The 25,851-nt window shown below is 48.3% G+C and overlaps 1 protein-coding gene across 1 annotated transcript in view; it reads right to left on the reverse strand.

Moving 5' to 3' along the window:
* Positions 1-25,851, reverse strand: part of LOC112555761 (NT-3 growth factor receptor-like) — a 60,838-nt gene that overhangs the window by 16,141 nt on the left and 18,846 nt on the right. Inside the window, 9 exon segments of the mRNA XM_025224257.1 lie at positions 295-541; positions 837-988; positions 2,298-2,648; positions 4,118-4,393; positions 4,724-4,890; positions 6,190-6,258; positions 6,988-7,059; positions 7,951-8,025; positions 24,647-25,680. Coding sequence (XP_025080042.1) covers positions 295-541; positions 837-988; positions 2,298-2,648; positions 4,118-4,393; positions 4,724-4,890; positions 6,190-6,258; positions 6,988-7,059; positions 7,951-8,025; positions 24,647-24,858 — 1,621 coding nt within the window. The 5' untranslated portion in view covers positions 24,859-25,680.

Genomic DNA, 25,851 nt, shown 5'->3' on the forward strand with positions numbered 1-25,851 from the left:
CGCCTACAGTCAGTACAGGTGTATAGATAGTCAGTGCAGGTGTATATATATATAGTCCGTACAGGTGTATATATAGTCAATACAGGTGTAAATATATATACAGTCAGTACAGGTGTATACAGTCGGTGCACGTGTCCAGCAAGTCCAGGCACCACAGACGCACCCACCACCAACTCACACTAAAAACATACATTGTAAGGAATGCGTGTTTGGCCGACACATCAGCTAACGGACTGAAGGATACTACCCTGACTGTCAATGTGAGGGAGGTAGAGAGTAGAGGAGACCACGCACTGGAGTGAGACAGCTTGTGGGCGGACGTGTCGTCGTAGTTGGGGTTGTCCACCAGGTACAAGCCCGTCAGAGGCATGGCTTCTCGTTGTCTGCTCTCTGTCTTGGCACCTGGCGTCGGCAGCTTGCGGCGGCTTCGACAGTTTCCCGTCTGGCGCGCGAGTTTCCGTCGTCTGATGCGAATGACGATGAGAGGCGTGAGAACGATGATGACGAGAGCAGCAACGCAAGGAGCGATGACGATGTACATCTGCAAACAGACAACATCGTGTGCTCAGTGATGCGTGGCCGTCACAGCAGCAGCAGGAAATCGTATTCAAATATTTCTGCAAAATTATTCCTGAAGTTAGGTCTCACGGAAGAGACTATTTGTTCTGAACTTCCATGTCTGTCTTTGTTTATTTGTTTTTGTCACCCAAACAGCCTGTCTCTCAAGTATTTTCAGTATTTCATTATTATTCTTCTGAAACTCCACACACCTCACCTTCTCGCCTTCGGTTTTCGGCCATGTTGGAGTGAGTGGTGTGAGTGGTGTGAGTACCTACTGTGTCAACACTCAGCGGAGGTTTCATCTGCGCATGCGTGCTGCTGCTGTTGCCCGCAGGGGCTCTGGGCACTGCAGGCAGGTCTGGTGCTCCCCAGGGCACAGACAACTTGTTTGGCTCTGGTTTGTCGGAAGGCATTTTAATGCTGCTGTCTGAAAATAAATTGAAATTTTAAAAAAACTTAATTTTGTGGGCAGCGCTTCGTGAGGCCAAGCAAGAAACGTTTAGTTTCACAGGAAATCCGCCTGAGAAAAAGCGAGACAGTGACATGTCATCGTCACTTCTTTCCTTCCATAAAGAAATTGTTAGGTATGTTGGAAATGCCAGACGATGATGACACGGGTCTACGAAATGGGGACAAAGGGGAACAATTCCACTTCCCGTTTTGTGTTCCTTCGTACAAGGAATGAGTGCCACGGAAACGCATGGGGAATACATTCAAAGACAAATATTTTGTCAAGAAAAGAGAAGTTCTACAAACAAATAGAAAGAGTAAGTGCGGCCCAGAAAAAAGAAAGTTCGTGACGGGGATAGGAACTCAACGAAGGCGCCGCGTGGTGGACACCGGAAGTGCTGTCGGCCTTGTCGGGCTGGAGAAACGAGCGACAGGGACCCGAGGCTGCGAGAGTTTGCTCAAAGTCACGGGCTAACCGTTGCCATCACTCCTATCCTCACAAAGGGCAGAGGTCAGCCACCTGCCATTTTCCAGATGTTCGATCCATAATGAGATCGACTCCATCTTGCCACCGAGGCGCTTCAAGTCCACAATCGACGAGGTGCAGATGGGCACAAACAACGAGCACTACCTTGTCTTCACGAGCCTGTAGGTCCAGCTCCTCACACACGACCCTCGAAGTCGCTGTGACCTGGACAAACTGACAGAGGCGGTCATTGCGGAAGTCTTCAGGCCCACCCTGGGGGCAGGTTTGCTGCCCTGAACTTGGTCGATGGTGAGGTGGCAACCTTCTCTGGCTTCATCAGAGAGGTTCTCCAGCCCACAACCAGAGAAACTAGGGCACTGGATGACACAGAAGTGGCTTGGGGTCACGAAGGAGGCTCTTTGTGACCGCAGACAGATCCTCAAGAATGACAGAAAGTCCAGCCCCAGAGCATCAGCTCCAGAGCAACTGCCTGGTGTCGGAATATCAACAGGGAGGAAGGCGGCCATGGAAGCCTGACGGAAGGGAAGTCTCCAGGAGTTGATAAAGTCAAGCGGAGTTGCTCAAACGTTTAGGAAAAGAGACATGAAATGTACTGACTACACTAGGTCGGAAAATGTGGGTTCTGGCAAACTGTCTGTAGTTCGCATCTCTCTCTCTCTCACCCTCTCTCGCTGTGGTAACTAGCGCAAATAGCGGTGGATAATAATGGTACGACTAGCGATGCTTTGGTGAAACTGGGATCGTACAGGTTAACGAGTCGGGTACCTTTGTAAGGTGCAGGAGGTATATACTCGGGTACCTTTGTAAGGTCCAGGAAAGTATGAGGTATTGACTCGAGGACCTTTGTAGAGTGCAGGGAAGGACACGGTGATGTTGGCGACGTCCTGGCCGAGGGCATTGGTGGCGATCAGCGTGTACTCGCCCTCCAGGGTCAGCACGCGGTACAGCAGCATGCGCCCTCCCTCCAGCCGCCCCTCCTTGCTGAGTCGGTGCTCGTCTCGCCACAGCTGCTCCTTCTCCTTCTCCGCCTGCACGCCATTGTGTAGCCACGTGACCTGTGGCAACGGCCAACCAGCGACATCGTAGCAAAGGCAGGTCTCACTGTCATCGTCTCTTTTCTTCTTGATGAGACTCAGTATGTGTGGAGCGTCTGTAAAGTACAAGTTCATTCTTTGATCTTTTGTCAGCGAGGAGCTTTAGCTACAGAGGGTCTTGGAGCTACAGCCAGTCATGCTTTGAGTATTTGTCTTCCTCCCTTAAGGTGCATGTGAAGTTTAATACAGTTACTTAGCTAAAACTAAATATACACTGTCCTCATAACATGTGTAGGAATTCTCACTTCTTGGGCATGCGCAGACACACAACAGTCGTGTTACTAAAGTTGCTTTTTACACGAAAATACATCTACAGGCCACTACTTGCTCTTATCTTTCTCTCCCAACGTTGATTAAAGTGTGTTGACGGCGATAATAGCTACAGTGTCGCTGTTGCATGACAACACGCTTCACAGGGTCTTTAGCTACAGTTACTTGGATTAATTGTCTTTAGTTACAGTTACTTGCGGTTAGAATGTCTTTAGTTACAGTTACTTGGCTTAATTGTCTAGCTACAATTGTTACTTGCTAATTTCTTTAGTTAACAGTTACTTGCGGTTAATTATTGTCTTTAGTTACATGTACTTTGTTTAATGTCTTTGAGTTAGTTACAGCTACAACCACAAGGACACGTGTGTCATAAAAGTAACAACCATAGCTATTACCTATTCCAGGCCTGATGCCGTGCGGCTGATACAACACAACAGATGACAAGATGATGTGATGGTCGTGGACAGAGAATCACGGTAAAGACAACAAGCAAGTTGCTAAGATAATGAAGAAGTATGGCGATGATAATTTCAGCAAGTACAGCAAAGCATCACACGACTACATTGACCAACACCTCCACACAGATGTGGTTTGTTTACTGCGTAAACTTTCAGTTGTAAACATTGCTACTTAAATGTTGTCTACACACTTCGCTACTTAGATATTGTCTACACACATCACTATGTAAATAATGTCTACACACATCGCTACTTAGATATTGTCTACGACACATCGCTACTTTGATATTGTCTACACACATCGCTATATAAATGTTGTCTACACACATCGCTACATTAATATTGTCTACACACATCACTACTTACTTATGACTGTTTTATCAAGTAGACGGTGTTAGCGGTGGTTTGATCACAAGCATCACTACAGCACTACAAGACTGTTAGCCTGATAGTCAGTTAGTCACTGGTGACACAACATGTCCAACAGGTGTGAGCTGCATTGTGCTCACGACAAATTAAGGTGTGTATAATTATAGTCATAAACAATCAGAACGCAGAATGTTGTAACCACGTGCTACAGCTGGACACACACGCCACAGCTGGGTTTACAACTGTTTGTGTTTCTGTTGGAAGTTATCACACTCACAACGTCTGCCATCACACCACACGTGACTACTATAGTTGACAGGACACCTGCATCATACAGACTATAACAACGACGATGATGAGAGTAATGGACCAATACTTCTCTCCCCTGGTTTGGATCAAAGGGAGGTAAGTGGCGAGGGCAGACTTACGTTTGACGTGAAGCCTGACACTCAGCTTGACGTAGTCCACCCAACTATAGGCAAAGCACGTGACGTTGACGTAGTGGTCGGCTAAGGTCACATTTTCAACCCTCAGCAGCAGCGAGCCGTTGTCCACAGCAGAAATGTGCAGGCGAGATGTCAGGCTATGGGTCTCCCACATTAACGACGGCGTGACGTCACTGTGGTTGGAGTCGCACACCAGTGACACGTCATCCCCGGGAGACAACTCTACAGACGTTTGGCTGACGTGCACCTGCATGGTGTCTGTTAACAGTCATTGATGAGATGTAACATGTTTGCTCACTCACTCTCCCACCCACTCACTCACTCACCCACTCTCACTCACCAACTACTCACCCACACTCTCTCACTCACAAACTACTCACTCACTCACCAACTGCTCACTCACCAACTACTCACCCACACTCTCACTCACAACTACTCACTCACTCACCAACTGCTCACCCACACTCTCACCCACTCACCAACTATTCACCCACACTCTCACTCATCACCTACTCACCCACACCACTCACAAACTACTCACCCACATCCACTCACCAACTACTCACCCACACTCACTCACCAACTCACCACAATGCGTGAGGCGGACGTGGCTGAGAGGCATGGGGCTGCCGGTGGATGTCAGGCAGGTGGTGGTGTCGCCGTGACTCACCGTCAGTCGGTCCTGACGGGAGGACAGCAGCCGCTGAAGCCAGCGAACACTGCAGCTGCACTGAAGGGGGTTACCTAGCAACGACCTGCCACAGGCAATAAGAAAAATACAATGGTTACCTTTCTACTTGTGTGTCTGTCAGTGTGCCCGTACTTCTTTCTGTACATCATCTGTCTGTCTGTCTGTCTGTCTGTCTGTCTGTCTGTCTGTCTGTCAGCCTTCTGCTCTCCCCAAGATGACGGGCTTCTAGTCATCAATCTGCTGTTGGTCATCTGCCTCACCTGAAGATGTAAGGTGACGGCAAATCCTATTCCCTTCATCAAACCAGACCCTGACGTTACAGACCCCAGACTTGCTATCTATCTGCTTTGTCTACGTTGTTGACAGCGCCACCTACAACGTCTTACACGGATGGCCGCACAGACAAGGTACGCAGTGCATTTCTCTGCTGAACACGAGGCTGACGAAAGTTCCAGAGAGTCACATCACAGAGAGTCACATCACAGAGAGTCACATAATCACAGAGTCACGTCACAGAGGTCAATCACATCACACACAGAGAGTCAGAGAGTCAAGAGGTAACAGAGAGTCAGAGAGTCACATCACAGAGAGTCACATCAGACACTGACGCCGACACTCGAGAGCCACCAACACCAGACACACTGTCCTGCACACCAGGGCACCCGGGGTAGCTCCTCCTTGCCGGGCAGACAACTCCAGCGGCATGGCTTAGGGCAGCGCGTGCAGTCGGCTGCAGACACGAAGCAGTCGTAGTGCGCACAAAGTCAACACTTCACGGTCACGTGGTCACGTGCTTCAGCGTCACAGAGACGTGAGAGAGTAGACAAGGCTGCCAGGTCTCGCATCATTCATAGCGAAGAGAAGCGTTGTAGTTGTGTCAACAGTCCGAAACAGTTCATCGCACAATTGCCAAAACAAGTCACAGACGTGGGTGACACAGATGTCACAGTGCAGTTGTGATAATAATAGATGTTGCCGTACACACGTCACAATACACATATGACGTGGCAGTACTGACGTCACAATACACATATGACGTGGCAGTACTGACGTCACAATACACATATGACGTGACAGTACTGACGTGAAGTACACGTCGATGACTGTGACAGTACGTCACAATACACATATGACGTGACAGTACTGACGTCACAATACACATATGACAGTACAGACGTGGCAATACACATCAACGTACAACAAACGGAAAGAGATGGAGAGTAGTCGCCCTTTAGCCACTTGACCAACGGACATCACGCCAGACAGTCATGAAACCTGTCTGTCCGTCTGCCTGTCCTTCTGTCTGTCTGTCTGTCCGTCTGTCTGTCTGTCTCACATACTGTAAAGAAAGAAATGAACTCACAAGTATTTGAGATGTGGGCTTTCTCCCAGAGTCCATGGTATCCACTGCAGCTTGTTTGAGTCCAGGTCTCTGGCCACACACACGTACACACACGTACACACACACACACAGCGTACACACACACACATATACACACACACACACACACACACACACACGTACACACACACACACACACACATACACACACACACACACACACGTACACAATCAGTTACAAGGATTATAAACAACACACAATCAACTCTAATGCTCATAGTCAAACACCAGTGAAAAGCGCAGCTACGTGGCAGAAGCAATCAAGCATGCACGTGAACTGCTGTAGTCAGTCAAGCACATCGTTGCTAATGAACACGCGCGGATGCTCACTCGTCTCACACACTCACTTCAGTAAAGACGGGAGGATGTGTTGCCGGCTGCTGCTGGGGGAGAAGGGGGCGCGTGCGGAACAAACAGCTTTTGCCGTCTGGTGAGATGTACAGGACATCTATGGTCTGCACCTCATCGTAACACCCTGTAACTGACTGGGTCACCTCACCGTAACACCCTGACTAGTAGCCATTACCCAGTCACACACCCTATTAGTTCGATATGTCGTAGCATTTCAAAGCAGGGTTAAACATTCAGAAGCAGAGAGCAATCTGTTATGTAATAATGTCTTGGGGTTGCATATTGTGAGGATAAGTGAGGAGTGATTAGTGAGGATAAGTGAGGAGTGAGGATAAGTGAGGAGTGAGGACGTGTGCGCAGTGACCAAGCACATGGGCCGGTGAGGAAGAGCTGGACCAATGCACTCACAAGTGTTGTAGTTGTGGTGAGGCTGACAAGACATCGGTAGACACCAGGGTCACAGCAGAATGGCGGACTGTCCTGCAAGCAGAAACCATTGGTCAAGACTGTCATCAATGTCAACACCACACGCGCGTCATGTCATCATAGCAAAGGGAGGCAACTAATTCCAGTTGCTGACACAACGCTCCACAGTGCATGCCCTTGCTGTGCCTGTCACACACTGACCACCAGGGTGGAGGCTGCAGGGTGTGGAGCAGCGGTCGCTGTCATTATTTTAGTTTCCGCTCACATACTACATCTTATTATTCCTTACTGCTGGCGTGCCTGATGTCAGGCACGTGACCCTATCCTGACCTTTACCTTCAGCACCGGGCACTGGATGCCCTGTCTGGAGGCCGCCAGACGGACATCAGCTAAAGTCGGTTAGTGTGTCTGCTGCTCACACGTGACCACACGTGACCTCACGTGACCTTTAGTCAGTCATTGCCAACCTGTCTGCCTATGTGCTCACCCATGTTATCTGTTATCATCGCCCCGTTAGTCGGGGCTCAACCCTGTGATGGCGATCATGACATACATCAACTACCCTTCCACAAGGTTGTGGATGTTGCCATGACGACTGTAAACGGTTGATCTCCACGTCACTGCTGACATCTGTCAGGCTCCGTCCACTGTATTGGAGGACGACCTTCTGACGCAAGCCACTCCGCACCTGGACTTTATTTTGACTTCCGGAATTCGTGTCGAACAGTGCGGAGGGCTGTTGTAGTCCTGGCTATCGCTAACGTTCATTTTGGTAGTAACTGTCAGACAGGATAGCTACAGGGTTACCAGGCGATCTGCTCCCATGTTATAGGAGCAGTACAGTAGTGTGATATATGCTTTGTTGTTGTTGTTGTTGTTGTTGTTGTTTATTATAGCACTAGCGTATAAAGGTTTCTATTATCACTAAGTGCTACAAACACTCACAGTGTCCTAAGTTGACCAAAGGTCCTGAGGAACTTGAGATCCAAAGTCTTCAGAGCAGCTTGATTCTCTATCCACCTGCACAAACAAAGCAGGATAGTGAGATGCTCATGTGACCCTGGACAGTGTGGACAGCTGCAGCAGACACAGGACAGTATGGTTGTCAACTCACCTTTCCCTACACCCCGCCCGGCCTCCACTTGTCTCGGGACAAAGATGATGTCATGCTAGCCCCAACCAATCGCCTTCAGCCATAAAGTGAGCCACGGGGCTTTGTAACCCCCGGGATAACCTTGAGTCGTTTGTAACAGCAATATTGACCCCTGTACCCCTTTACACCTGGCTGTCGTTCTGCAGACGATGGATGGAAACTCACTCTGTGTGGGTAGGTCTTCTACACCCTTACTTATGGCGACAGAGAGAGGAGGGCCGAGTGTGTTGTTACTGACACACTGTATTGTCATATCACTGTCATGCCACTGTCATGTCATCATGTTATCCTCCTACGTGCGTGTCACCATCAGATGGTCCTTGTGTCCCCGTCATGTCTTACCATGCTGTTACCTTTCAGTTTTCACAGGAAGCCAATACTTGCAGGTGTAGTGTGGTGGCTGCACGACACCAGGACACCACAGAACCACACCAGAGGCTCCGCCATGTATCTCGGGGTGTCCCCTTGTACACCGCACCCCAGTGGTGCCTGGTGGGACCGGGGAAGGGAAGGCTCGACGGGCAGCTTTGGCGACGGGCCCTCGTCTGGCGGTGGGGACCGGTGATCGATCACATCACAGATACCGGAGATCGATGGCATGACACCGGCAACAGCCTGTTGCACTGTCTTGTGGGCAACTCCAAGACGACACACCGCTGGCTCTCCAACCACGGTGACTGCACATGTCGCCTGCCCCAGCAGCAACAGAGGGCGCTGCCTGCTGTTGACGGAGACCGGGCCACCAGCGGCTTAATGAGCGCCTGTCCGAGCGTAATGCGTGGGTAGGGTGGCCCTCTCACCGGACACCCCCTCCCCACCATCCCCACCACCACCACTCCACACAACACCTCCAACATCCCCACCACCACCATCCCACCACCCACCACATCCCCAACCATCCCCACCACCACCACCACCACCACACCCACCACATCCCCACACCACCACCACACCAACATCCCCACCACCACCACCACCACCACCACCTTGAGGTCTCGTGTGATGGCTGCCTGACTTCCGACGGAGACACAGAGAAATGACGGCATTCTTCACTGTTACAGCGCGGGACGGAAATGAACCCAAGTAAAGCACGCCCTCTGGTGGCAGGTCACATTCCATTTGATAAGGTGCACCACACAGCCACGGCACGTCAGTCTTGCTGTTGCTCCCCACAATAACTGTACAATGTACATGTATGTACAAACTTGCAGGTCACAACCACGTGTACTAACGCCTGACTGCCAGTCTGTAGTCCTGCCACTCAGCTGTTGTCGCTGTTCTCAAGGTATATACACAGATATCACTACAGCCAGCTGTGTGTGACAGCACTATACTGTAACAGTGTATTACACAGATTGCTACAGTGGGACAGACAGCTGTGTTACCGGACATCACTACAGCTTGAGTGCAGACAGCTGTGTAACTTGATAGTATGCCTACAGACAGCTGTGTGTGACGAGATAGTATGACTACAGACAGACAGCTGTGTGACTAGACATCACTACAATATGACTACAGACAGCTGTGTGTGACTAGATACTGTGACTACAGACAGCTGTGTGTGACGAGATAGTATGACTACAGAGCAGACAACTGTGTGACTAGACATCACTACAGTCTGACGACAGACAGCTGTGTGTGATCAGATACTATGACTACAGACAGCTGTGTGTGATCAGATACTACGACTACAGACAGCTGTGTGTGACTAGACATCACTACAGTATGACTACAGACAGCTGTGTGTGATTAGATACTATGACTACAGACAGCTGTGTGTGACTACATATGATATATTTAACCAACACGCGGTGTGTACCATCACATCAAGTGAGGCTTGAGCCCAGCTGTAACCGATGTAGAAAAGTAGCCTTATCACCCGGTTCATTGAAGGCGGTTGACTAACGGCCCACAGCTCCGCACCCCATTGCTCACCACCCAATGTACTCCCGCCACCCGAATCTTGCTGCGGTGGTAGCGGGTGCCGCCAGCTGCCCCAACATGCCTCAATGGTGTGTGTGACAAGTTTGTTGGAGTCATTAGCCTGCTTCTGCACCAACTGAGGAGTAGTTCACTGAGCACAGCTCTGTCTGCCCGCTCATTGTATGCTGAGTAGGCATTCTACCAGCACAATAAACGGATTTTTCTCGCTAAGTTATCATCATCATCATCATCATCATCATCATCTATTTCTCTTTTTATTTGTTCTTTTCTTCTTGACACTTGCTTATTCTCTCTCTCCGTATCTGTGTCTGTGTGTGGCAGTGGGTGGCCGGTGTGTGTAACTGTGTAACTAGTGTGTGAGCGTGTGACTGCCCATCTGTCCATCTGTCTGTGTTTGTGTAAGCACGAGTGTACTTGCGTGTCTAACAAGTTTCAGGTGGCGCCACCACACCAAGGAAAGCAGACAGGAAAGCGCCGTCAGCCTCCACAAGAAAATTAAGTGCATTCTGCTGGGGAAGGGTGGGAAGAAGAAGGAAGGACTTGCAGCTCCTGTCCTAGCCCTATATTATTTCCCATGCGTGTAGTGAAAGCTCCCACTTTTTGCGCTTGAGAGTGTGGCAGAAGAGTGGGTTCCCCCTCCGTCTTCCCGGGAAACCCTTGGTCCTGCCGCCTTGTGTCTGTTCTTTATATGCTCGGGGCATTACACCGCCAATCTTGATGAATTCTTGCAAGTACAATGGGGCCTTGCCTATTGAATCAGGAGAGATGTAATTAAAGAGGCGCAGCACCGGGCCTGTTTCTGCTAATTGGATGGTATTCCGGTCGACAAGCGGAGCAAGCTGGCCAGGGAATTGGTTGCCGAGGCCAGACCTTGGCACCACACCAGTGTGTGTGAAGTGAACCATCCTCTGGCAGCTCAGCTTCATTTAGCAGCTACATCAGCCACTGTCCCTGCACTGGGCGACACACTAACCATCGCCATTGTCGTCAGCGAGTGGTCTAGACTCTGACTAGACAGACATCTTCTGGGCGCGAGGTGATGACAATGGCATTCAATGAACACACCGATGATTGTAGCACTGATGATACAGTAGATACAGTTGTGGTCACGCTAATCACGTTTTCAGTGCCACTAAATGTTAGTAGACTGATGACTGAAGCTGAAGGCTGTTGTGATGACAGTTTGCTTTCTGTACTCAGTGTCAGTTGTCCTGAGGACAATGTGCTCACTGTTACAGTTTGAGACAGTTTGAGACAACAGGAAAATGATGTCAAGGTGAGGCTCACCACCCGGTATGTCTGGTGCCGTGAGTGTTAAAGGGACACTCAAGGTTTGTGCTAAGGCTGTGGCGACGGTCAAACGTTTGTAAAATATATTTAGTTACAATGACAGAGCACGAGAGCGATACAGGAGAAATAAAGGATTCGTTTCTCACTTAATTACCACTTATTAGCACTATTTCCGTTGCGCATGTTTATAAAAATTGAAAAAATCCAGTGAAATCGACCCTTGTGTCCTTCCGCCGTGTAACCACGATAGCTTCCCGACATGATCAAGAATGTCTTCTTGTGACATCAGTCTCCTTATGACGTCAGTCTCCTTATGACGTCACACGCACAAGAAGTGTTTGAGGTCATTGCGAAGATTTGACGTCATCTGTTTACTCTATGACGCACTCTGTGTGTCAGGCTCTGTCTGTCAGAAACTGATGACAAGACAATTTTAATCTTTTTCCATCTTTTCGTGGCAGTCGGGTGCAGCACATTCTCGAGGCATGGTTGTCACCATGGAAACCACACGTCATAGGGTCACGTGACGGAGAACGAGACTTCGAGGAAGCAAAAAAAGAGTCCCGTGTAATTTCTCTTATTAAACACAACATTCTACTAAAAACTTCAACGTTTTCCACATAAACACATAAATAGACGAGATTCAAATTTATCTTCTCTTTACGCCATTTTAATTAGTTTTATTTTGCCGTTAGAATCCCTTTAAAGAGGAAGGTAGATAAGGAGAAGGGGCTACCCTACTTGCCGGTGTGTGCATTGCTACTGAAAATGTGATTTTAACTTCTCTAAGGGAATTTATACTTTATGATGTTTTTGTGTCTAAGTATACTTTTGAATTGATTGTATCTGTATTTTATGTCTGGGTATTATTCATAAAATCATTAAGAGAGGTTTCAGGTTCGCACTTCAAAGACCAGCGCCGTCCCCGACTGACAAGGGGCAGAACTCCTGTCCACGGCCACCAAGCACGCAACAGCGTCCTTTGAAACCTGACAGAGGAAAAGAGAAAAGAAGAAGTGGAGAGGAAGGAAACCTTAGGAGATGAGAATGGGGAGGAAAGAAGCAGCAGCTTAACCACCTACTAGTGATTACAGCGCCATCTGCTACAAGCCACAGCCAGCATCCACCTCGTTAGTCACCTCGACCCTGCAGCAGTCCCCCCAGGCCCTCGGCGCACACCTCCCGGCATTTCTCACTTTTCTAAAGAAGCAAATGTACAAATGTTGTTCTAAACTAGCTCCGGTGCCATTTAGAAAAATGAGCTGATGGAAAAGTCTGGCTTATACAGTTTTATGTTTTAAAACAACTTTTAAAATATTTAAAAATGTGATGTAAATGTATTTTTAGAAAACACTTATCTACACAAGATTTAGGGACTAAAATTGTTTCAGATTATCAATGTGTTGTGTAACTGTCCACAGAACTGCAGGTGAAATATCAGCCTGTTACTACAGGAATATGACTGGGGACTTGAATATTGATGTTTGTAATGTTAGAGTAGGATTGGTGCATGTAATGTAGGTATATGTATATGAAGCACTGGTGTATCGAGTACTGGTGTATCGAGTATTGGTGTATCGAGTATTAGTGTATCGAGTATTGGTGTACTGCTATACCAGCATGATTAGTGTATCTCGGGTTGACAGGATACTGAGTAGAACTAGTGTCGCTGAATGGCGAGTGTAGCTCACAATTCGCAGTTTGGTCATTGGTAATTTGTATCCATGGATACATGGGCATTAACTTAACGTGAGGACAGAAATAACTAGTTGCATCCCCTGTATGTAAACTAGCTGCCTAGGAAACACAGTAAACTTGCAGCCACAGAGTGGATGAAGTTACCAAACCGACTGAGAATCCTCCAAACTGGAAACGATTGGCCATGCGCTGTTCACTCGACATGTGAACCTACAACTAAACCAAACAAAGTGTTTTTAATCTACAAAACCAAACAGGAATTGCGGAAAGTCAAGTTCATTCATTCCTAACGAATGCTGTCCGTAAGGGAGAGACGAGGGTGGCGCTGTCTCCGCAAAAGGCCGTCAGCTGACGTACGAGCGTCAGACAGCGCCAGTCAGCGCCCCCTGATTACTGAGGGCGACGACAAAACTCATCCTTCATACTCGCCATCGCGTCACGTGAGCCGAGCGCCGCCTGACGAGTTATTTCCGTCACCTCACCGAGCCTCGCTCAGGCGCGATAAGCAGGGCTGGCTTCAGGCGGTGACGTCTCCTTGGAGAGTGACATGCATCACGTGCGTCACATCTTGCCAAGGGCAGCAACCGCACAGTGGACACTGGGTGCACGTCACCAGCTGTTTACCCAGCTGCTTATCCTCCCCTGCTTTGGTCCATCGACTGCTGCTGATGGCGGCGACAGGGCCGCATTCCTGACCCCGGGGTCGCCCTGCACAAAGCGTTCTAACAACTGGAATTTCCTCACAGCCTACCTTTCCCCCGGGTGATTAGTTGTGACTGATTCACTTCAACAGACGTGAACACTTTCCACACACACTGGACAGACATCACCGGGTAGAACTGTCGGGTGCGATATAATGACACACTATTCACTGCCTCAGAAATAATGGTACAGAGTTGTTTGTGACAGGTACAATGGTATAAAGCTGGTTGGTACCCACCGTTGTCACTGGAATCGTGATTTGAAATACGAGAAATAGCAGACGCCATGGAAACAGACAGTGAATAGTGCGATGGACAAAGTGTTCAACGGCAATTTTTGTTGTTGATCATTTTGTTCTCGAATGTAAATAAAGAAATATTTTATAGCTTCACAAACATCCTTGGGGGACAGCAAGACTACAGACAAAGGTCACTGACATAAAAACAAAATAGTTTAGCGTCGTGCACTCAAATTATTGCCGTACAACAAAAGCAACTTGCACGAGAGAAAGGTTGTCACTCAGAAAAGTTTTCTCACAGAAAACTCACATAATCACTCAGAAAACCAATATTGTTACTGGGAGAACTCGTGTCGTCTCACAGACAACCCATATTATCAATATAAACCCTCATTCACGCTGAAGAAACGAGAATGAGATGGGAACCTGCTGTACACAGTTGTGTGGTTACTATAGCAACCCGCGAGACAGATTCTTGAGCGAACAAGTTCTTCCATTTACAAATTACACAAGACTTTTTATTTTTTAACTATCAAGCAGCTCAGTTTAAAAAAAAAAATCTTGAACTCAGAAGTTGGTGCAAGATGTGCAGGACTAAGTGTTTAAGCAGATCTCGCGGTGTGTGACGAGAAGGACGCGTGTCACGTGGGGTACGTGCGCGGCGACGATGGAGGACAGGAAGGAGCGAGCAGACACAAAGAGGCGAGAGTCGGAGCTGGTGAATGTGCACGAGTAGAGATTAGGTTCGGACCTCGGCCTGACATGATGTTCTCAACATTTCCCGGCATTCTACTCCTTCGGCATTATCCTCATTCAGCATCACTCCTAGTCGGCTTTATCCTCACTCGGTTTGCCCGTCAGCGTGGGGCCGTGCGCAATCACATTTTAGTCCAGAATGTTGCAGGCAACGTGACGCTCCGGCCGGCGGGAGGGCAGGGTGTGGGGGGAGTAGGGGGATGGGGAGCGTGAAATTCGAGGGATATGCTGGTACTGGCGGCAGGCCAACATTCTACAAATTGTTTCCCGAATTACAGCTGGCTAGATCCGTTGTCCGCTTGACATAGTAGACGATTATACCTTCTATTTTCTCTTTCATTCTCTTCCTCCAAGAACGCCGTAGTAACGCCTTTAAACGACAAGCAGACCCGTGGCCTTGACATCTGTCGTCATGAAAGTTCTAGAACCACTGTTGCTCAAACATCTCTTGGCACAGCTTACCTCAGGTGGTTACCTCTCCAGTTTCCCATCAGGCCAATCGGTCAGTGAGGACCCTGCCTGCTTCTTCACTCTATTCTTCGGTACCTTGCATTCCCCGGATCCTTGTCATCGTGGATGACAGCTCTGTCTTCAGCACCTGTCTTCAGCACCTGTTGCCCCGTGTTTACTCGATGTGTTTATAGCCAGGACATGTAACAGTTGTTACAATTGTAACTCATCACCTGATGTGTTGTTATTTCCTGTTGAAGCCTTGTAAGTAAAGCTGATCAGGGTTGTGTCCCTACAACTGTAGAAGATTACCCCTTGAAGCCTTATACAGTTATTTGCTTTGATGCTTCTTTGCGACCTGATAAAAGTGGCTCACTGGGTAAGTCCAGCTCTCCCCGCCCCTGGCAGTGCTTTCTGTTCTACTCACAAATCTCTTCATAAGTCTTGTCACGGGCACCGGCTAATCCCGACAGGAGGATCAATCGTCTTGACCACAAGCAAACCATCAAACGTGCGGCACGCGGGGATCAGACGCCAGACGCCGACACCACGTGCACCCACACAGGCAGGGGTGAGGGTGGGGAACGAAGCTGGAAAGTAGGAGAAAACTGCCAAGAGGACGAGTGGGGAATAGGAGAAGACAGAGGTGGACGGAGAAAGAAGCTTAAAATAGAAACAACCACAAGGAAATAAAAAGAAAAAAAAAAACGAACAAAAAGAGGAAGACAGAATTACGGGTGAGTGAGAATGGGAGGTCAGGGAGCAAGAGCAGAGAGAGAGAGAGAGAATGAGTTTTCGTGGAGGACAAGCAAGGAGGCTATTTCACGAAGTCTTGGGATATTACCCTGGGCTAGGAATCGTGTCTCACTACAATTTTAAATTAGATGCCACAGGGTTGCAATCTTGGGAGGATGAGATTCATACATTCAACATGTTGCTTGAAACCAAACTTTAATTAAAGGACCGTTGCATCTTTCATGTCTGGGTCAATATTTCTCACTACTTTAAAGCAGGATCTGCTGAAAAAGCCATTTTGATCAACATGGAGGCTCTGTGTACCGTTTATACCGGTTATTGGATACTTTGATAATGCGGGAATCTTGATAACTATATACCTACACATTACATAAGGATTGTGTAAATTTATATATATAGAGGGCGTCCATGGCGAAAGCTTGGCAGCAATGAAAGTGAGTCGCGAAGCTGTTGACAGGCTGGCACGAAAGAAGAAACAAAAATAGCTTTACAGGGTAAACAGTTTGATGGAGTGAAGAGACTAAAGACACATTAGTGATAGCAGACAGCATAAAAACAATGTAATGTATAACAATGTTGTTGACGAAAGAGAAAATATATTGATCATAGTAAACAGATAGAAAACGGGTTAATGATGACGAACAGATTAAAACATAATAATGATAGCAGAGTGAACAAATAATAACCGTCAACAGAGTGAAAACAATAATTATTGTGAACAGAATCAAAACATTAACATGGATATCAAAGTTGTTTCCAAACAGAGAAATTTTAGGTAAAGTCTGTGGATATTTGAGTTAAAGTCTGTGTATTTTTCAAAGTACTCCACATTGGCTGCGCATGCGCAACTATCCAAAGCCAGCAACTCTCTGCTCTCAATCTTTGGGCTAGGATCCCCCAACCCCCTTTCCCCATCCCCCATTTGCCAACAGACCCGAGCTGTACAACGGGTACATGGTCCACATGACAGAAGCAGCCTCAGTTCGGACATTATCCATTATCCCACATTATCCACCCGGTACAGGACGTCCCTCTGACAATGTGAACTGCAGCCAAATGAAGCGGAAGTCGGGACTCACACGCCATGACCATCGCTGTCCTCCTCACCTACCTCTGGGCATGGGCTCATCCTCGTGCTTTGTTTTTCAAGTTGTTTTTGCCGTGGAAGCCGTAGCGGGGAGGCTGCGACGTCAGTGGCGAGGTGGTTTATTTACCTGTCCATTCGTCTCCAGCCAGGAACCTCCCGTCATCACCACAAGGGACGCAAGTCACGTTCCCATCGGAGACCTGACAGACTTCGCCTCTAGCCCAGCACGTGCAACACTTCCAGGCCCAGCATCCATGTGCTCGTCAGCGGAGCGTGTGGCAGCATAGGGTCTGCCTTAGCCGGTCACGTGGTGCGAGATGTTCCCTAGCAGTAGTCAACGAGGTACATCCTCCTCCATCCCTGGACTGCTACAAGTTGATGACTAAATAAGCTGACTGACTAGCTGATGACGAAATAAGCTGACTGACAAGCTGATGACGAAATAAGCTGACTGACAAGCTGATGACAAAATAAGCTGACTGACAAGCTGATGACGAAATAAGCTGACTGACTAGCTGATGAAATAAGCTGACAAGCTGATGACGAAATAAGCTGACTGACAAGCTGATGACGAAATAAGCTGACTGACTAGCTGATGACTCGTCACTTGAAGTGTCTGTTGTCGAGCCCACCCGTGCAATGCAGTCAGCAGTCGCAGCATCCTGGGTGGTGATGGAAGGCCCGCTACACGTGGGCTGGTGACAGTCACATCAGTCAGACTGACATGGCCAGTGTCAGTGCTACAGTCGCTCTAATGGATAGCAAGGGAGCAAGCAAACAAACACACAGAAAGTCACGTGGATACAAAGACGGAAGATGACAAGAGATCTCCGATCTTGCCAAAAACAGTCCGAAGGAAAAAGAGACTAAGCTGGAGAGGATGAAAGATAAATACTTTTCTTCTCAAACTATGGCCACCATCATATCGACAACGGTCCTACTCCTCCCACCCACTCCTGCCTACTCTTCCCTCCCACTCGACCCCGATTTGGAACTTCACGATGTGGGTGTCACTGGATGCAGCAGACAACTGAGTGGACATCTTGTCCGCCTGCAGCTGGCCGTCAGTGCGAAGACATGGCTTGCTATAGTGAGTACAGGACAGCCTGTCTGACAGGACATGGCATGCTATAGCGGGTACAGGACAGCCTGTCTGACAGGACATGGCATGCTATAGCGGAGTACAGGACAGCCTGTCTGACAGGACATGGCATGCTATAGCGGATACAGGACAGCCTGTCTGACAGGACATGGCATGCTATAGCGGATACAGGACAGCCTGTCTGACAGGACATGCTATAGCGGGTACAGGACAGCCTGTCTGACAGGACATGCTATAGCGGGTACAGGACAGCCTGTCTGACAGGACATGGCATGCTATAGCGGGTACAGGACAGCCTGTCTGACAGGACATGCTATAGCGGGTACAGGACAGCCTGTCTGACAGGACATGCTATAGCGGGTACAGGACAGCCTGTCTGACAGGACATGGCATGCTATAGCGGGTACAGGACAGCCTGTCTCTCAAGAACAGAAGCTACGCCTAGACACACACAGGAAGACAGTCGCGCATACTTGGCGCACACAGACCCACAATGCATTGTTGTCAGAGATGAGGATGACGTGTATCTTTATGTCACATGTCACTGCCGACTGTCAGTGAGCGAGTGTCATATAAGGACACATAGAGTCAGCATGAAACTTGACAGTTATCGCAAATATCGTCAGTGTTGTCACTGTCATCGTCAGTGTTATCTCAAACATCGTCCGTGTTATCTCAAACATCGTCCGTGTTATCACAATCATCCCCAGTGTTATCGCAATCATCGTCAGTGTTATCGCAATCATCCCCAGTGTTATCACTATCATCCCCAGTGTTATCACAATCATCCCCAGTGTTATCACAATCATCCCCAGTGTTATCACAATCATCGTCAGTGTCATGTCTAGCCAGACGCTTCAGCTGCATGCTGTCTTGTTTGCTGTGACGCTCTCATGCACTCAGCGCACAAAAGCACTCTCGCAGCTGCGCCTGCCTAGCGCTGGGCTTCATGTCAGCTGTTGGGAGTACAGCTGTCGCCGACTGACATCTGGCTGTGGGATTGATTTTGTCCTGAGCTGACGACTCAAAGGAGAGAAGCGATGTTGGCCTCTACTTGTCAGACCACCCTGTGTCTTGTATTGATTGTGTTTTACCTTCGACACGGTGAAGTTTTCAGTCTTTGTCCATCTTATGACAATGTCCAGCCTCACTGTCATGAGACTCCAAGCATCGCTCCGTCCAGCATCTCGCGCCACGTGCATCAAGCTGCTCCGCGAAGCTCTCGTGGTCTTTTGACGCGACTTGACGTCCTCCTCAGGACATCGTCAGACGGCGCTGACTGACCCACGGGCCACCTGAGTCTTGGGCCTTTCCTACAGAAACCTGTCAGCTATCTACATCCATTGCTTGTGCTAGTGGTGCATCACTTCTGGAGATATTTATGTATATGTGTTTTAGTGAGTGTTGTGGGAGTATGTAGGAGTGAGAGAACGTGAGGAAGGACAGAGGGAGCACAATGCTAATAACACACTGCACATTGTCACTTATACAAATATCAGATAGCAGCTACATATCTGAAAGTGTAATTAAAACATAACAGATAGGTCTGACTAGTTACATGAAACATTGAGTGCAAGCGGCGGAGAACTCGGCATCTGAGGATGCTAGGAAATGTATGTCCACACATTTTGTTTTTGTTTTCTTCCACTCTTTCACTGCGCCAGACTGCTCCAGTCGTTAATTTACCATTCACCTGATAATGATCATATACCGTGAACCTGCAGCTGACAAATAACTGAGTCAATATTGTTACATTGTTTATAAGTTTTAAACCGAATTGCATCATTGACATCATTGCTCGTGTTTCGTGTAAATGTCTGTTCACCGACACTGTCTTTGTTTTTGTTGTCAGGAAAGTGACATTCGATGTCATGTGCACCGCTAGTGCGTGAGGACGTCAGTAGATATGTTGGGGCGAATGTAGATGTAAATGTAGATGTAAACGTAGATTGACATGAGGAAATGTAGATGTAACAGACTGACGAGCACATGTAGATGTAAATGTAGATGTAACGGACTGACGAGCACATGTAGATGTAAATGTAGATGTTACAGATTTACATGAGGAAATTGATTTCACCAGCCAGGGGGGTGAGGGTGGGTGGCTTCACATCCCAGACGCAACTCGCCACTCCAGTGGCGCCGCCTGTCGGGTCTGGGAGAGCTGCCCTCGGTTATCGTGAGGAAACGAAACCAAAGGTTGAGGGCTAAGGGTGCCAGAGACGGAAAATAATTTCTTTCTCACATCGACCTCTAGACAAAACATTTTTCTAAGAATTACTTCCCCCTCTTTGTCCTTTGCCTCACACTTGTGGCAGCTGTACTCGTTACTTGATGTGTCTGTGGTGACAGCTGTACTCGTCACTTAGAGTGCCTGTGGCGGCAACTGTACTCGTCACTTGAAGTGTCTGTGGTGACAGCTGTACTCGGTATAAGGTGAGGGCAGAGAGGGATCTGAACCTGCAGACGTCCTGGTATCGAAAAGGTTTTGGCCTTTCACCAATTCACCAATACAGTTAAGATTGGTTCCGTGGGTTCAAATCTCGTCTCGGGCAGGCTGCTGTTTCTCTGCCTGTGGCTTGTGTTTACAGGGTTAGCTGCCTTACCGTCCTGTGCCTTAGTAGGCAGCTCGGCGCCAAACATCAGTCCCTCCCGTCAAACACACAAACTTCAACCTAAGAGGAAAAGAGGAACCGTTTTTGCTGCGGTGGGAAGAGCTCGTTGCTCAGTTTGGTGCTGCATTGACTCACACGTGTTCACAAACATCACGTGACCATAGCCGTAGTTTACATAGCAGCAGTCTTTGAGAAAATGTCGACGGAGAGACAGGACAAGAGCTACACAAATATTTTGTTTCACCCACTTTTCTCCTCTTGCCTGTTGTGTGTGCATGTCTACCTAGCAACTGACTGACAGCAAAATGCAGGAAAAGAGTTTAGTTTGTAAACATTCACACCACGTGTCATTCAGTCACAGCCACTGGTTCACAGCCTCTCAAGGCTCAAGGAGTTGTAGGACTAGACAGCTGTAGAGCTAAGTCACAGAGAAGGAGTAGACAGCTGTAGAGCTGTGACAAAGAAGTAGACATCTGTGCATCACTTCTTCATGCAAGATAGTGTTTACACAGCATGTCAGGGAGTGTTTACACAGCATGTCAGGGAGTGTTTACACACAATGACAATATGCAGACGTTAAACTCCAGCATCAGGGCTGAAGACTGCAATTTAAACATGGCCGTCTTACACTGACTTTTGACGCTCTTCACACAAATAAACTGACAGCTGACTGTTGCCCTTTGACCCTCTCCACACAAATAAATTGACAGCTGACTGTTGTCCATCAGGTCTCCGCCCTCACTCTCGTCACAGGTATATGCACCCAGCTTTAGACCACGCATGCGCCGCGACCTAATGCCATGCCATGACCTAACAACCGCTGAGCATGCCGTGGTTGACGTCAGCGACGACGACTGTTGCTGAAGATAACTGGCACTAATGGCGCCCGAGGCTGTCGTGAGCAATGGCTGACTGCCAGTCACTCACAGTTGTTGTACCTTGGTTAGCAGGCTGTTGGTGTGTGACTGTTGTTGTCCGTGTGTCGTACACAGCGAGAGCTTTCACTGGAGCGTGGTAGTCGTGACTGTGTGATTGTGATTGTAAAATGTCGTCAGTCGTAGCCGTGTCCCTATGTGATTGTGATTGTCTATTGTCATCAGTGTCTTAGTCGTGACTCTGTGTGATTGTGATTGTCTACTGTCGTCAGTGTCTTAGTCGTGTCCCTGTGTGATTGTAAAATGTCGTCAGTCGTAGCCGTGTCCCTGTGTGATTGTGATTGTCTACTGTCGTCAGTCTTAGTCGTGTCTCTGTGTGATTGTGATTGTCTACTGTCGTCAGTCTTAGTCGTGTCTCTGTGTGATTGTGATTGTCTATTGTCGTCAGTCGTGTCTCTGTGTGATTGTGATTGTCTATTGTCGTCAGTCGTAGCCGTGTCTCTGTGTGATTATGATTGTGTACTGTCGTCAGTCGTAGTCGTGTCTCTGTGTGATTATGATTGTCTACTGTCGTCAGTCGTAGCCGTGTCCCTGTGTGATTGTGATTGTCTACTGTCGTCAGTCTTAGTCGTGTCTCTGTGTGATTGTGATTGTCTACTGTCGTCAGTCTTAGTCGTGTCTCTGTGTGATTGTGATTGTCTATTGTCGTCAGTCGTGTCTCTGTGTGATTGTGATTGTCTATTGTCGTCAGTCGTAGCCGTGTCTCTGTGTGATTATGATTGTGTACTGTCGTCAGTCGTAGTCGTGTCTCTGTGTGATTGTGATTGTCTATTGTCGTCAGTCGTGTCTCTGTGTGATTGTGATTGTCTATTGTCGTCAGTCGTAGCCGTGTCTCTGTGTGATTGTGATTGTCTATTGTCGTCAGTCGTAGCCGTGTCTCTGTGTGATTATGATTGTCTACTGTCGTCAGTCGTAGTCGTGTCTATGTGATTGTCCTTGTGTCGCACCCAGCGGTTCTCGTGCCGCTAGACGGGTGGCCATGCTCTACCAGTATTACTGAGGTGAGTGGTATTGTCGCTTGAGCTGCTAATCAATAGACACACTGCCTTGTAACGGCTTCAGTTCTACGTCATCATTCTGTGTGCACCACCGTCACGTGACGTCATGGGCCACGTAGGCTACAAGTTATCACAGAAACCGTTAAAACAAAAGCGGATACGCTAAACCAGCGGTTCTCAACCTGTGGGGCGCGACCCCCTGGGGGGTCGCGACGTGCCTACAAGGGGGTCGCGAAGGTGGTCATTTTTTTAAAAAAGTTTCTTATACTGGTATTAGTGAAATTAGTTTACATTGTGTAACCGAGTGGTGAGGGCGATCAAACTCCAAATCGCTTTTCCCTATTCAAGTACACTGTCTCGGCATGCAGTGACTTCTCACTTCCAAAACTCAAAACACAATCCCCCTCTCAACAATTAAACCTCCAATCTCCCTCCTCTCACCTTTTGCCCTCTCTCTTCCCCAATCTCTCATCGCTGACTCCCCTCTCCCTCTCCAGTCACACCTCTCTTTTTTTTAAAAACATCTAAAAGGCACGCATTCAGGAAACGTCCATCATTCACACCCTTTCATTCGCACGTGCTCAGTCCTAGTACTCTATAGGTCCCTGACAGAAGGCCATGACCAGACAAGGGAAAGACACCACCATATTACAAACAACTGACAAGATGAATGCTTTCGTCCGAAACATTTCGTTGTGGACGCAGAAGATACTCCAAGAAAATATTTTTGATATGTTTCCGTGCTTGTGTAAGTGCAAGGCTGACTTTAACTTGAATCTTGATCAGGTGAAGAATGTAATTATTGCCCATCTAAACGGACTGCAAGAAAGGTTTCAGCATTACTTCGCTGAAATTGATGGGACTAAATACGATTGGATTCGTAATCCATTTCTGGCTGATCCTAGCACAAGCGGGTTGTCCACGCAAGAAGAAGAGCAGCTCATCGACCTTTCGAGTGACCAATCCCTGAAAATGGTCTTCCAAACAACACCAGTGCCAACATTCTGGATTAGCATCAACGGTGAATATCCTCTCCTTTCTGAGAAAGCAATGAAAGTTCTTCTGCCATTTTCAACTTCGTATATGTGTGAGCAAGGATTTTCAGCATTGGCAGCACTGAAGTCGAAATACAGAAATCGTGTGGACGCAGAGGCTGAGCTGCGAATAGCAGTGGGTACGAACATCGCACACAGGTTCGCTTCTCTATGCAACAGCAAGCAGGCTCAACCTTCTCATTAATCAAAGTGAGTGTCCAATAAAATAATATTTATTAGCACCGCAGAATTTGCTTTAGTAAAATTTCATTAACAGTTATACTTCTTGCAGATACCAACTTTGTTCTTCCGTTGTTGATTTCCTCGACGCGGCGTTCGAGGTTAGCTAAGGCTCCCCACCCCCCACCCCCCACCCCCCCCCCCCACCCCCGCTCTTCCACCGACGTAGCTGGCTAAGGGGGTCGCGGACTTACCGGTGTTCGTCAGGGGGGTCGCCACATGTAAAAGGTTGAGAACCGCTGCGCTAAACGAACAGGGGTAGTGATGGGAGATAATTCTGCAGAAGAAACTAATATGATGGCGTTGTAGTCGCGGACATCACGTGGCTGTGCCTAGTGCACTAGGTGTCGCACCTGTCGACATTACAAATCTCAAGGTGGAGAGACCACGAAGTCTACACATCGCGAGCAGAGGACGAGCGCGTGCTGACGTCGGCTGAAAAGAACCACAAGTAATGCCTTGCTGGTAATGTGCTGCTGGTAATGCGGTGTCGGTAATGCAGTGCTGGTAATGTTGGGCTGAGAGGTGTTTGTAATGTAGAGCCAGTAATGTTGAGACTGAATAGATTGTTTTCTACAACTCAGTGACACAGTACTCACGAGCTGCCAAAAAAGGACACACAGTTCAGTGACATAATACTCACAGCTCAGTGACGTTACTTCTGCTGTCTCCCATGTCCGGCAGTGACGTCAGTGTCCCTGGTTTAGTGCAGTTGACGTGCAGCTCACCGCCCAACCACTCACAAACGCACGCGCCGTCCACACAGTCGCTGGGGGTGGCAGTTGTCTCCCCTTGTACCCGCATGACCATGGTCCAGACGCAGGCCACCAGATGGAGGCACACGCTAGGCCGCATGCTTACCTCCCTCTCCCTCAAGAATCTGTCACGATTTAGTTGGCGGCCAGTGTCACGATACAGGCGGGGTCAAAAGTCACGAACTGTTGGCGCCCAGTGATGTTGAGGTACCACCAGGCCCACGTGATGTCATTGGCAGGTGGGCATCACACACCACCACCTCCTTGTCCTCAGACCAACGCCTGTAGCTGTGTCCTGACACCGACACCTAGCGGCGAATGTGTTTGTTGTCTTGTTGTCGCGGGGGCAACTGCTGCACGCCGCAAGCTCTACAACTGAATGGTTGTTGCTGGATGTTGCTGTAAACATGGTCTGTTGCTCACGCTGTCATCATTAGCAGCAAGTACAGTGGTGACTGTGTATTTTCTCTACCAATCACATTTGTAGTGTTAGCAATAAGACGGGAGACAAACATCCAGGGCATCTAAAACTACAGGGGGCACAACTCTAGCTGAAAAAACCTTGTTTAACTGTCACTTGTTGCTTTGAAGTTGGTGTAAACTACAATTGTACTTGTTGATATTTGAAGATCTTCACCAGCCTGTGTGTGAGCAAGTCAAAGAGTAGTCACAGAAGGTGCAACAGAGGCCGTCTCCTCTTCCAGTGAAGGAAGCAATGGTGGACAGCTAGACCCTTGCTGATGCCATCGGATACTGAATGAAACTTGCTCCGGAGTGAAGAGCCCCAGTCACTCCCTCCTACTGGACCCTCCAGTGATGGCTATCGGAGGTTTCAGGTTCGATCATCGGTGTTGCTACACACGCAGCCTTTGTGTGTGACACAGACCCCGACCCCGACCCCAGCAACACAGCTTCTGTCTTCCTGCAACAGAAGAGGAATAAAATCAACATTCTAAATGACTTCTCTCTTTCCCTCTACCATTATTTAACGGACATTTCTGAGCTAATGTTCGCTCAGCCTCCAGTCTACAGACGATGGGGACCACACGTGGCAACAAGGAGTAGATGCACTCGACCTGCAGTCAGACAACTA

This window comes from Pomacea canaliculata, linkage group LG14 (genome assembly GCF_003073045.1).
Source record: "Pomacea canaliculata isolate SZHN2017 linkage group LG14, ASM307304v1, whole genome shotgun sequence".
Classification (NCBI taxonomy): domain Eukaryota; kingdom Metazoa; phylum Mollusca; class Gastropoda; order Architaenioglossa; family Ampullariidae; genus Pomacea; species Pomacea canaliculata.